Source organism: Neolamprologus brichardi, chromosome 4 (genome assembly GCF_056152115.1).
Source record: "Neolamprologus brichardi isolate AB-2024 chromosome 4, ASM5615211v1, whole genome shotgun sequence".
In the NCBI taxonomy this organism is placed as follows: domain Eukaryota; kingdom Metazoa; phylum Chordata; class Actinopteri; order Cichliformes; family Cichlidae; genus Neolamprologus; species Neolamprologus brichardi.
The window spans coordinates 17,339,947-17,353,927 of record NC_142107.1 but is presented as its reverse complement, the minus strand read 5'-3'; the positions used below and the strand labels follow the sequence as shown (position 1 = coordinate 17,353,927).

The 13,981-nt window shown below is 41.0% G+C and overlaps 1 protein-coding gene across 1 annotated transcript in view; it reads right to left on the bottom strand.

Moving 5' to 3' along the window:
- Nucleotides 1–1,891: 1,891 nt before the first annotated feature.
- srcin1a (SRC kinase signaling inhibitor 1a) overlaps nucleotides 1,892–13,981 on the bottom strand; it is a 114,208-nt gene continuing 102,118 nt past the window's right edge. Inside the window, exons 19-21 of the mRNA XM_087839947.1 lie at nucleotides 12,279–13,172; nucleotides 9,194–9,331; nucleotides 1,892–2,631 (exon numbers count right to left, since the gene is read on the bottom strand). Coding sequence (XP_087696073.1) covers nucleotides 2,113–2,631; nucleotides 9,194–9,331; nucleotides 12,279–13,172 — 1,551 coding nt within the window. The 3' untranslated portion in view covers nucleotides 1,892–2,112. The remainder of the gene's footprint in view (nucleotides 2,632–9,193; nucleotides 9,332–12,278; nucleotides 13,173–13,981) is intronic.

The following is a 13,981-nucleotide window of genomic DNA, read 5'->3' as shown; positions in this document are numbered from 1 at the left end:
AAGTGCCCTCTGGCTGTCAGACCCTTCCTCTCATCTCTTTGGGTCTTTTATTTCACAAGCGCTCTCAATGGATACAGGACGAGTCAAAGCCGGCCTTATTAAAGTATCCTTCAAACACATGTCCCCAAACTAATCCCCTCTCCTAAAGCTGCCTACTCTTTGACATGAGCCCCTTTTCGCATGTTTTAAACCTCAATGCCACAAAGCATCGATTTCACACAGTCGTGCTGGAGAACCACTGAGAAGAATCACTTTGTCGGTTACGGTCCATTCAGCTTCTTCACCTCCCCAGCAGGCTGCCTCGAGGCAAACACGCAGGACAGGCAGCTTCCAAAGAGGTTCCTCGTGCAGGGTTCACACTGACACACCTTTGATGTGCTTGAAAATAATCCCAACTTGAGTTTCTATCATCGAGAAACACTGAAGGCCTTCATTCATAAAAGTTTCATGATTCAAAATGCAGGTAATATAACCGGAGCGATACTTGGAATCTAATGTGTAGCATATCAAATGTATATGGGAATGCTTCGACCTTTGTGCTTGTCATAATTAAAAAGAATTACAAAGTTAATTCTCGTTAATTGGGGGTTTTGTGTTTGAGAGTCAACTGTGCTTGCTTTAAATTTCAATACTTTCCTCTCGTGTCGCTCTTGGTTTGTAAGACTCACTTTTAGGCTTTTTGTGTCATCTGCTCGTTTACAGAATGTGTTATATTTTACAATAAGGCCTAAACTTTGATGTGAGTAGTTTTGAACTCAAGTATCCCAAAAGAAAGAATCTATCAGTCTGTAGATCTGGTGAGATCAGATTAATATGGCATAATTTACCAGAGTGCTCTTTATAAGTGGTGAAACAGATGTGACCTACGATGATTATTCACATGAGGTTGGCTGAAAGAAAAAAATAAGTGAGTCTGTGCTGTACAGGTTGCTTTTTCAAGTGTGTGTGTGTGTGTGAGAGAGACTGTGTGTTTGTGTGTTGTTCTTCAGTGTGTGTGCTTAAGTCTTTGGAATGGGTTGTGATGTCAGGCTCTGTAATTCCAGAGCAACCTAGAAGATGCTACTGTGGAAACATCCTGATTGTCATAATTAACTAGTTAATACACACATATGAAAACCAACATTTGAATACAATTCATCGTTTGCACTTTTCCCTTCTGTTTGCGAAACCGTGCCTCTTTGTCGTTTCTTTAAAAAGACTTGTGCTATTTCAGGACTGCTGCCTTCTCTGCATTCTTGTGAATGCGCTGCAGTTTCCAGTTTTCCAATTAGACATCTACTTTAAATGTCCCTAATTGCTGATGCAAGTATTTCGCTTGTAGGGTTGTAAATATAGATTAAAATGCAAAATTAAATTAAAGCCGACTCCGAGACAGTAGGGGGAGAACAATTGTGTAAGCTCAGTTTGCACAAACAGAGGGGAAAACATAGCACCAGTTTAGAGTTTAAAACAGGCGATTTTAAAAAAAGCCACAAATGCCCTTTTAACACTAAACAGCTTGAAACCTCGTTCATCACCTTGGCCACCTTCTGATTTTTTGAATTTTTTTTTTTTTGTTTTCCGAGTGGAATCACATTCTGTCAGGTGATGCAGGTAAGTCAAAACATTACTATCCTGAACACACACAACTACTGAACTCACTTGGTGATTATTGCAGCTTTTTTCTATATGATCAAAGTCACCGTCTAGATATTTCAACTATGCCACTAACAGCCCACTGAGAGTATGTATGTGAGAATGGTGCTGTCAGCAAATACAGCCAGACCACATCAGCTTATAGCAGGTAGCTGGTGGGAGGGGAGGCCTGTTTGTGCACTCTCTATCTGGGAAGGTGACAGAATGACTTTGTGGGAGAACTGCAGTAGATCTAAGGTACTGGATCAGAGTAGGAAACTTGTCCGTGAAGAAAACTGTGACTCCATTTACACTGTGGTAGACTGTGCAATAAAAGGAAGCAGAAAAAAACAAGAAAAGAAAAATTAAAAAATCTTATAAGAACTGGAATATAAAGAATATTGTTCCATAATGCAGCTAGTTCATCTTTATGGTTCATGATGTGATGGTTGTGGTTGAGAACTGTATCCTTATAAGTCCTTATCCTCCTCCTATTCATCACTTGTTGCCAGGGTAAAGGTCCTTTTTCACAGGCTTGTTGCCACCATCCTTGGACCTGTTGAGGCTGGAGCTGTCGAGGCTACGCCTGCTGGGCTTGAGAACTCCAGAGGAGAAGGCAAAGGAACCAAAGGTGGGAGAGGAGGGAGATAGGGATGGAGTCGGGGTGCTTGGCGAGGATGAAGAGGAGGAGGTAGCAGTTGGAGTAGGGGAGGAGGATTGGCTGCTGGGCAGGGGCAGGGAGGAGGCTCGCTGCTCACGTAGGAGGCGGTGATGACGAAGGGCGGAGGAAAGGAGCAAGGCCTCAGCGCTCAGGCCGGAAGCAGATAGGCTTGCCAAGAGGGCCTTTGCTTGGCTTGAGGAGGCTGTAAGTGCAGGCATCGCCCCCTCCTGGGGGTACTTCCTCAGACCAGGAACAAATGCTGCCGCAGGAGAGGCCACTCGGCCTGACAAAATGCCCGTTTTGATACCAGAGAGGTATGGCTCAATGCTGCCACTGGTGCTGTAGGTCCCTTTCGCCTTCAGGTAGAATAGGGACACAGAAGACAGGAGGGAGCAGAGGAGGAATGTAAAGAGATGAGGTTTTCAGGGGTCGAAGGGAAAAATCATGAAAAATGAAAGTCTTAAAATTGGTTGTGGTTGGGTACTGTGCCCTGCAGCACCTTCCCTTACTATTACACTCAAACATTTCTGCGCAAGCATGCTTGCACACGCACACGCACACACAGACTGGGTGTCAGACCATAAATCAGAGTAAACATTGGGGATATGAAAGTAGTTGATAAGGTACAGGGAGCAGATGGTTGTGTGTATCTCTGGAGTCGGGTGAACAGGAGAAGAAGGAAACTGAGGATGCTGGACACGGACAGGTTGCTCACTGCTGCAGGTTTTATAGGTAGGGTAGATGGGCAGGCCAGGAGGTGCAGGGCAGCACAGGTTCACACGGGGTGATGGGGTAGGTGAGGTTGCACCGCAGGAACAAGTGTCAGAAGAAACATGTAGTGAAGGGGAAGGGAGTGAAAACAGAACAGGAAACAAACACAGGAAATTGTTATTCAGGTTGATATCAGATTGTGTGATGCAAGCCACGACACAGGCTGCCATCTACACGTGATAAACAAAATCACTGATACCACTGAGAAGGTGCAACAGTGACACTGTTGACCACCTTTATTTTGACACTTGTTTTATTAATGTTGACTCATTAAAAATGTACACATTCACTTTCAGTCCTTTTGTGTAATGCAGAAATGAGACAGTAGATGGCACTGTTTCAACAGTGGATTGAGACTTGTGAGCAATACGTTTACAACATGTATTGGTCTGTCTTTGTTAAGGAGACTACATCTGAGAGAACATTTTCTGTGTTTCATGTGCAAATCCATTTTTAAAAATGAAAATACTCATTTTTCAATATATGGCAAAAAATGTATTTTTGTACTTTTCAGATGAAGCAACAGGAGAAAAGTTGATTTCTGTGGCTATAAAAGTTTTACTCTGTGTTTGTTTTGGGTTTACGGGAATTAGTTCTGCTTGAAAAGACAGCAGGTGTGCTAGTCTAGACTGCACTGCTGGGAGGCTTTCATCTGCTCTGTTGCAGCTCCAGATCCTGGGCTGCCAACCGTTCCCAGAGAGCCGGGCTGTTCCTTCTGCTCAAGGAACTCTTCTCAAGCCTGGTGGATGCATTTTTTCCTGATCTGCGAGTACAGGAGAGCACCCCTTCATCTCACGCACTCAGACCTGCCTGCCAAATGATAACCTCCATGGATAGTCCCCTACTAACCCCAACTCATGCCCAACACCTTTAACTAGCCTGCTTTACTGCCAAAAGTAATAAGTGCCCAAATGGGAAATGGAAATAGGGTTTTGCAGCGTGAAAGTGATTCACATTGTCATGCCTTCCTTGATCTGTGCCAAAGCAAATGGAGAGAAATTGTGGCTTTGAACTGTCTGTTCTTATCCAACACATTGATTTGAAGGATCCTCATGCCTGAAATGGTCTAAGTATGTCTCAGTATAGCTTTATTGAGCAAGCAGCCCGAGTACAGCGGCACGAGGCGCTATCAGAAAAGCTCTGTTAATTTTAACACCTGCAAATACACATAGATAACGCTAGAATTAAATCTAAAAAAGAAACTAATTCTCCAGGGGGAATAAAGCTACATTTTATACTGTGGTAAGGTGTAGCAAGTCCATTACGAAAATCTGACTGGCCAACTTTACCCCTACCCCATAATTCTAATTTATGGTGATTGAAATGCCGCAATGTTCAATCAGTATTTATTCTTGAAACGGCAGGACCCGCGTTTAATGCAAAAGTGGTCTCGTTTTATCTTAAAAATAATAAACTATCCTTCCAGCTGGCTTTCAGTCGTGACGAGTGAATGAACACCAATTGCCTTTCATGCAATCTGGAGGAAAGTGTCATTGTGCGGTAAAGATATTTAAATGTATTCAGATATTTAGGTCTATTCGTGTAGTAGCTGGATCAGGGGACAGCAGACCATCAGGAGACTCTGAAGTGCTGTCCTCGTTCCTTGGGTTTGGACCCTATTTAAAATGCCCCAGAAATGTCATTACGGTTTGGCAAGAAGAGACAAAAGAGAACAATCTAAAAACACCAAGGGGAAATGGAAGGAGGGGTAAAAGTTTGGGACCATTTAGGGAGCTATGAACAGCAGATGTTTATGAGGATAGCCTATTTTACCTTGAGTTCGGTGCCAAGGAGAGAGATCACCCAAGCTGGGCACATCTGATTGTTAAAACAACAATATTTTTTAAAGATTAGCAGTTAATTTGGTGGTAAAATGTTGATGGGAAGCACTGTGATTAACTGTAGTCATTGCCACATTTTACACAGTTCAAAAATATCAGCTAAACTTTAAGGTTTCATAAAATTAAAGAATACATCATATTTTTGTTTTTGCTTAGCAGCTGCAAGTTGAATTTCTCTTCAGAAAGATGACATGCCAGATGTCACTGAGGGGTTTAAAAAAAGATACCAGGTAAAGTAAAATGTAGATTAGGCAAAAGTTCTTAATTAGCTCTTAAAGGCAGTATGCAAATCAGCACAGCCGCCTTGATAATTTGATGAGATGAGCAGCAGATAATCAGCATGTTTTTTCCTGCCTAGTCTTTGCTCAGCTGTTTCATTACACTGAATTTAAAATGATTTAGTAGATAGATTTTGCCCCATCCATCTTTAAACTAAATTATCAGGCTCTGCTCCATTTTCATTTGACATAAAAAGATTTCAAAAATATGTATAGAGCTAATGATGCAAGGACATTCAGATAGACAGATAAGTATCACTAGTATAGCCTTAATTCAATTATTCACCAATTTCAACTCTTTTATAGTTTTGTTGCTGTTATATCAGACCTTTTACAGTAAACACAGTCTGACAGCAAGTAGAGCAAAAACTGTGTTGCACTGATATCCATCCATCTATTTTCTTCTGTGAAACCTATGAAACCAAGGGGAGAACATGCAATCGCTACACAGAACGGGCAGTGGAACCCTAGAACCTTCTTGCTGTGAGGCAACAATGCTAACCACTGCACCACCATGCTGCCTTGTTTACTGATTACATTATTACAATGACAAAAATACAAAAAAAACCCAAAACACTTTCAAGTAGCTGTTTTTTAAGCAATGAAATTTGGTTGAGAGTTATTTTGTTATGGTTGTAATCAGATGGCCACAGAGTATTGTACATGTACATGCAAAAAATCTATATGCAATTTATCCACATTGCAGCATGAACTGGTAATGGTAACCTCACTTATAGGGATTGTCACAGTGCATAACAAGAGCAAGGGGTCACAACAAGTCTGCCTCACAGCAAAATTTATTTCTGAGTTTCTTTTTCCTCCCTCCAGCTACAGCTCTTTGTTTTGTTTTATTAGATAAAAAGATAAAAAGACAATTTTTGTGCTAAATTTCCCCCTGGCAGCTTCCTCCCACGGTCTAAAACATGCAGGTTAATTAGTGTTTCTAAATTGGCCAAAGGTGTGAATATCAATGGCTGTCTGTCGCTCTGTGTTAGCTTTCAAGTAGACTGGTGACATTTTCAGGGACTACATCACTTCTCTCCCGATGACAGCTGGGAGAGGCTGCAGCACCCCTGCAACCCTGAACTGCATGAAGAAAATAGACGGAAGAATAGATGGAAATTTTGGCTCTGCTAGGTAGTTGAAGAAGAATGCTCGGCAATGTTTATGAAGGAAACCGAGCATATAGGGAGGTAATAGTGCAGATGTATGCACAACTTTCACGATAGAGCTACTTTGTGACCAGTAGTAGAGGTCCAGATTACAAGTAGCCAGGGTTTATTTCCTCAGTGATTGTTAACTGTGCATCAAAACTGTTGTCAAACTGCCAGTTTGCACATTTACGCAAGCCCGTTTGTAAATGTTCATCCATGAGGATCGCCACCATTAACCCTCTCCAGGCAGACGTTGCCGATTTGCAACAGTTAAAAACTAACAACCTGATTACCCCACATACATATTTTATGAGTTTTTTTTACTCAGAAGTATCACTGCAGGACTTGGTTGTGCATTAGCAACAAAAAAAAACTAATTTGAGCCTGAGAGGGTTAATGAATGTAACAGGAGCTCAACTAGTGATAGTTAGAAGCATGGATATTTAGGACAAGTATCTGACCAACTAACCTCTTTAGCCTTAAAGCAGCTAACAAACTATGGCCGCATTTTTAAAAATGGAGGCCTACCAACATTTTAACATCAATTTAATAAAGTGGCCAATTATTATATCAAGTGCACTTTTGCATTGAATAATTGTTTTTCACTTGTCTTTATACAACACCTGGAAATGTACATGGACTAGTAGTCCCTCATCGTTAAAAATAATACAAAATAGAGTTATTGGCTGTTGTAGCGCCTACCACAGCTGACTCTTTATACTCCTACACTAAACCAGCTGGTTATTTGTTCCTCTTTGTTATTCATCACACAGTTGTGGTATGCTGCTACCCTTAACTGCTTGGCACCGACTTCCCATGCCGACAATTAGCTTTGAGTGTCCACCGTCCCTCGGAGGATAGCGCTTTCACTGGTACAGCATCTTTTCACAATGACTGTTTTGAAGTTTGTTGGACAAAGAGACCGTGCTGCCTGTGAGTGTCATACTGAAATAATGGGATTAATTTTGCTTTCATTACACAAGTGTAGGCATCCACTCAGCTTCCAAATCTCGGGGAATGAGCGAGACTGACAGAGGAAGAGTGAAACGGAGAAAAGGCCAGCATGCATAAATTGCAGAGTAGTCAAAGCGGAAAGGGGAAGAAAAAGACATAAAGAAGAGGAAACCTGAAAGACTTTATGGTGGAAAGAGAACTGCCCTCTTCATAATGAATAATCAGTGATTGCCAGTGACTCAAGGGGTGATTATTACATGGCTCTGTAGAGATACTTCTCAATCTTCTCTCAGTATGAGGCAACCAAAGCCCCCCATGTCTCAAGTCTCTGGCTGTCTGCCTAACGCATTCATTTTTCAATCTTTAAGACTGAATTTGTGTCTGAATGCTCTGTCAAATTCTGTGGGTTATGAAGGTTTAGGTGCACTTCACTGCTTCGGTTATTTTTCAAATTACATTGACATTAAGCCTTTTTCCCCTCCTGTGCACCGGCGTGCTGTAAAAATCTTCTCTTGGCTTTACTTGACCGACATGCTCCAACAGTTCAATTTCCTTGCCTCTAGAGGCCATCTAGCATCCTTATGTCCAGTCTTTTGCCGTACTTTAAACCTCTAAAATGCCAGCATATTAGAAACGGAAAAAAGAATGAAAAGCCAGCTGTCAGGCATATGCATAACAACAAATACTTAGAGAGAGAGTTTATGAAGTTTTATAAATTAAACTCAAGCACTTTTAAGAGTTTCTTCATACCCAATTTTCTGTCAGAGTTCAGAAAAAAAACAGAAGTGAAGACCTGTTAAAGATGCAAGCACGTCCATAATGCTAATACATAAAAAAACACTTTAATAGGTTTAAATTATATAATTAGAAGCCACTTAAGACTTTCAGACATGAAACACTGCTTAGGTAATTAAAGTGTTAATCCTTGATCACTCTAACCTGTGTGACATGCATCTCTCTGTGGGACAGTGCCTGCAGAAAATCCTTTGATCCAATTGAGCATTCCCGTGATGATGAGCCTGTCACAATAATGTGGCATTAAAAAGTTTATGATTGTTGGCAAAACTGGCTTTGAATTCAGTTCATCGCTTCTGCTGTCTGTTAAGTTTGCATCTTGAATGTTACACACACTGTAATACACAGAGGGCGAGGAATGCATCACGCTGAAAGGTGACAGTGGTTCTGCGGGGCACAGAAAGGATCGAGTGGCAGTGAAGAGTGGTAGTTAAGGCCCATTTAATCTTGATCTAGTGCAGAGTGGATTACGGGAATGGATGCACACACACTTGCTTTCGAGAAAATAACTCTGAACGAAGGCTTGCTGAAGTTGTTGGGGAGGTGGCGTAAACATTAACGCAAAATGTGTCTCTATTTGAGGAACAAAGCAATTAAATTGGCTTAAACACAGAACAAAATCAATACTATCCTTTCTATGTTGATTTTTGGCAGGCCCTGATTTTTGCACTCAAACAAATATTTATGCCCAAAATGCTGATTTGACTACATAAGTATAATGTAAAAGAGTAAATTTAACAGAATCTGGTCAAATTAAATGTATTTTATTGGTATACATTCAGTATATATGGCATTTTCCCCTAATAATTAAATACTTCAATAAATAAACCTTTGATTTTATATATTTCAGTTGCATTTTACTAAGAATGATAGTTTCATATTTCTCTTTGAACCTCTGACAGTTTCAACTGTAGTGACTCTGTGGGCATAAAGGCAGTACGATTCGATAATAATCATTATTGTAATTTTCACGTTTTTTATATCTCCATTTTGTACAAGCCTTCATTAAGTGCTTAAGATGGTTATACCTAAAAGCCACTTGTCCATCTTAGGGATCATGCACAGACACTGCCAGATCGAGTGCGTTTTGGCCTCAACAGCGCAAAACATAAAGGCAAATTGTACCTGTTGCTGGCCCTGGACCTTCATGAAGTCCTCTCTTTTGCCACTTTTAGTCTTTTCTGTGCTGTTTTGTTGCAGGTGCTTCAGTTTGGAGGCAGCCGAGGAGTGGAGAAACTTCCCGCTACCTGAAATAGTTCCTCCCTAAGAATAGAATAAACAAGAGAAGAACAGAGGAGAACCATTAATAACACTTTGTCACACAGCAGATGTCTGTAGATTTCACTTCCCCTCTACAGCGTCTTCAATTTAAGCCTCAGACACACATCTACTTACTACAGAGTTTGAATCCAGCCTTTATCAAGTCTTTCTCTTGAGACTAATAAGGTTTTTAAGACCTCAGCTTATAGTTGGTATAAAATGGAACTATCCACTTCACAGAGTTTCACTATCTATCAGCAGAAGATGACAAAGACCAGAATATAGAAATGCGGCATCAAAACTGACGTTGCGTAGCTTAGCCTCACCACAGGATCCACGAGGCAGCATGCTTAATGATCTTTCCTGCTGAGTTACTCTATTGACTCTCTCTAATACACAGAAAAACAAATACACATCCAGTCAAATTTCCATCCAACTGTGCCTCATCTGCACACAGAGACATTAGCTGAAAGGAAAACTAACAAAAGATTAACCCTAATATCAAATAGTCAGTTACCCCTACTACATTAAATCAGAGAAGAAAGACTTGTAACCACCTTCCTTCTGCGCCAAATCCTTTTTTAACGAGAAGCAGAATTTAAAAATTTGATCATAAAATTTGCAAGTAAACTTGCTGTTTGATGTGCTAATTAAAAACTAAACTCTAATGGGTTCTGAAAGTAGATTTCGTGTCAGTGTGAATTTGGTAAGTGCGCCAGCAAATGTTGGACACGAGTTGGAAGAAGGGTCATGTTGAAATGATGAACGTGGTTGAAGTTGGAGTGATGAAATAATGTGTGAAGACTCTGTAATCCGCAGCCGTGCCCATGGGAGTGCTTTCTGGCTCTACATCAGAGGGCTAAAACTCACCATGACAGTGTGACTGTCAAGTATTGCAGCCCTGCCCTGAGTGGTAGGCTACAATCAGAGTAACAGGGAGTGCTACGCGAGCTGTCAAGACCTCTCAGACGAGTGGCAGCTGACACAGGAATGCTTTTGATAATTACTAATCTTTTGTTGTGTAGCGGTGAGCTGGAGGTGAGCTAAAGCCAGGCCACTGACAACATCTGGTAATAGAGTTCAACACATAGTCAGTACATATTAATGTGAAGTATATTAGAAGTGATACTAGGCTTTGGTAAGAAATCTTTTGTTTTTTAAACTTATTAGATTGCATTTTCTCTTTGTGGTTTTACCTCGTTATTTGAAAGCAGCTAAACAGTTTAAATGTCTGTTTATGTCCTTATGATTAAACATTTTGGGTCAGCTGTTTACAAGCCTTGTAAATTTATGTGGATGGATGAACACGCACTTAATCAAAACAATGTCGCAAAAGTGCAGCATCTGCATTTGTCAGTGGCTCTTTTATCTGTGACGCATGTCTGAATAGCTCCCCGAGAAAGGATTTCTCACATCTGTTTAGGGCAGAAGTTGCTGTAAATGTGTTACTCTTCATTCCTTGCATTGAAATGATTTGAAAGGGCAGCAATTAAATTGAGCTTATTAAAAAGGTTATGAGCCTCATCCTGTTTATTGTGCTTGAGGTGTTCATATGGGGAACTTCTACTGTGTTTGGTCTTTTAAAGTGAACATTCACAGAATAGAAATATTAGGCTCCATGTAAGCATAGCCACTGTAATGTGTGCAACAGGTCCTTTTTATAAAAGCCATTCTGACTTGTCACAGCAGGGCATTTAAGTAGGCCAACATGAACAATACCAGGACCTGGACTATGTATAGATTCTTAGGCTATGTCCACACGTACCCGGGTATTGTTGAAAACGCTGATTTTTTTATGCGTTTGCACCTTTCATCCACACGTAAATGGCGTTTTTGGTCACTGAAAACGGAGATTTTTAAAAACTCCGGCCAGGGTGGATATTTTTGAAAATTTTTGCATTTTGGTGTGGACGAGAAAAACTCAGAAAACGCAGTGTCAAAGGTGTGCGCATTTTTTGACGTTACACTGTGCGCCACGTTATTGTTTCGGTGAAATGAATTTCTACAATACTGTTACTGTTAATTGTACTCTCTGCAGTGTTTAAATGCTTACATATACACACACAGTTACTGTCCCTCCACACATACCACTCAGTTCTGCTTCTATGCCCCAGCTTTGTTTACTTCTTCCCACCGAGGCTTCTAGACTTCTGATTGGCCAACATTTCTGCACGGTTAGGAATATAGCGCCACCTGCTGCTTTGGCATGTTCCTAGCAGCGTTTTCCTTCATTTCTGCCTTTACGTGTGGGCGGGATTATTTTTTAAAACGAAAACGGAAAATCTCCGTTTTCAAAAATACCCGTGTACGTGTGGACATAGCCTTAAACTCATTAATAATGTCTCTGTTTAGCTTGCAATGACACGTCAAAACAGCTGCTGCAAAAAGAACATAATTTACAACAAAATGATGCTGGATGATGGAAGATACAGCTTAATGTAAATATGTCCTGGCGCTACCTTTTAATAAAGCACAACCGCAGTTGTACTGCTTTGTGCTTAAGACGATTAGTGAGGAAAAGAAAGTTGGATTTCAGGGCAGAACTAAGATAAGAAATTAAATTAATTAGATCGTACTAACCAGTAAAGAGCAGAAAAGGAGAAGAGGAAAATGCATTTATTTTTTTTATTGCCTCTTAGTGTAACAAAAGGCAAAATTAGCTAGACTCAGACAGATAGGAGATACCGGGACAGATCAATAAAAAACAATTAACAACTCTGAGCTCAGCAGGAGAGCAGCCCCAGCACTAATCACAAGTAGGTAGGAAGTCTGCTGTCTGTCCCCTCTGCACGGTTTCGATTTCAAATACAGTCGCATGCCGATTTAATCAGGGAGCAGACATCAGAAGCTGGAAAGTGAATTTCCAACTGCCATCCACAGAGAAGAAGTGAAGAAAAAAAGAGGATGCTGCTTCAGAGCAGGAATGGACACAGGAGGTGTAAGCAAAAACCTGGATTGATGATGGACTCGAGGCGGACGGCTTGGGTGGGAGTGGTGGCTTCTTTGCCTCAGTTGGCCTACCAGTCGTCGGTACAGGGCTACTGTTGATGATTGTCTGACTGTAGAGCTGCTCTCTAGTAGCATGACCACTGATCTCTATCAGTGTGTTTTCCAGCTCTCGAATAGTCTCCTCCAAGCTGTCCAGCCTCTTGTAGGTGGTGCGTCGGACATCTTCTGTCATTCTCCTCTGAGTGTCCGCAGACCTAGTTGACCCATAAGAGTTAAGAGTACTGCTTACTGAGCTCAGCTGTATCTCAGGCATTAACCTAATTTCAGGTTTGTGGTGAAATGTCAGCATGCTAGCCCCTGTCTCTATGCCGCTTCTGAGAGCCTCAGCTAGAGACATCTGCTGGTCTGGGGCATGGGAGAATTTTAATTCGAATGAAGCCACAAGGGAATACAGCAGTTCGTAGGCCTCTTTGACAGTTTTTTGTACCCTGAAGAGCACTAGCAGAGGCCGGTGACTCAGCTGAGTTTCAGACAGTTCCTTAGTCTGCGGTGAGATGATTAGAGTGTGAAGAACATCTCCTTTAGTCTCACTGAGCTCTTGGGCTTCAAGAGGAGACACCACTCTCATGTCCAGATCTGTCACCAGCAGGGCAACTTCCTGTTCGAATTCACTATCCGAACACTGTTCTCGCTGTGGAGGACTTTCAAATCCCCCTGAATGCTTTCCCCTTGAAATTATAGCCTTGCCGACTGAATGATGACCAGTCCAATCTTGTGATTGAGTCTCCTCCACAAGGTCATTCCCTAAATCTCTGACAGGATCCTCTGAGTTTGTGAGCGAAGCAGGACAGCAATCTGTCAACACGATGTGGGGGACAGGAGACAAGTGCCCTGCCTATAAATGAAGAAAGCACTTGAGTTTTCAATTTAAACACACTCCAAGCACAAACTTCAAGTGAGATTACAAACCATGGTATTAAAAACACCCAAGCACATCAGAAAGCATGAAAGAAATATTATCACATTGTATCTAATACCTTTGTAGATAATGCTACCAGGATGCTCAGTGTATATTCTTTACATACTGACTCTCACGCACAAAAAAACACAATATTATTAATAAGTGTAAATACCTGTTAAGGTCTGATGACTTTTATAAACATCTCTAAAAAGTTGTGTAACAGGTATAAATGGAAAGGATTAGAAAGATTGTTAATGAACATACTCAAACTGATCAAATTACTCACTGTCAGACAAACCTGACTCTTTCAGTTATTGCTTTGGGTTTGCAGCGCATTATTGGCAGAAACCTCTGTATAGCTCCTGCCCAGAAACACTAGACAAAAGACAGCCTATAACCCCAGTTCCGAAAAAGTGTGGATGCTTTGTAAAATGGAAATAAAACCAGAAAGCAATGATTTGCAAATCACAAAAGCAATGTATTTTTCTCAAAATTATTTAACCTGAAATAAAAAGGTGCAACAAAAGCCAGAAAGAGCATCTTAGAGATGCAGACCTTCTCAGAAACAAAGGAGGGCTGAGGTTTGCCAATCTACATAAAACTGGATCTAAAAGATGTGGAACATTTTCAGAATAATGTTCCTGAAAATAAAATGAAAGTCTTTATATAGTTCAGCCTTTACAGTATATCATCAAAGGATTTAGACAACCTGGAGAAATCTCTGTGCACAAGGCCAAAAATCA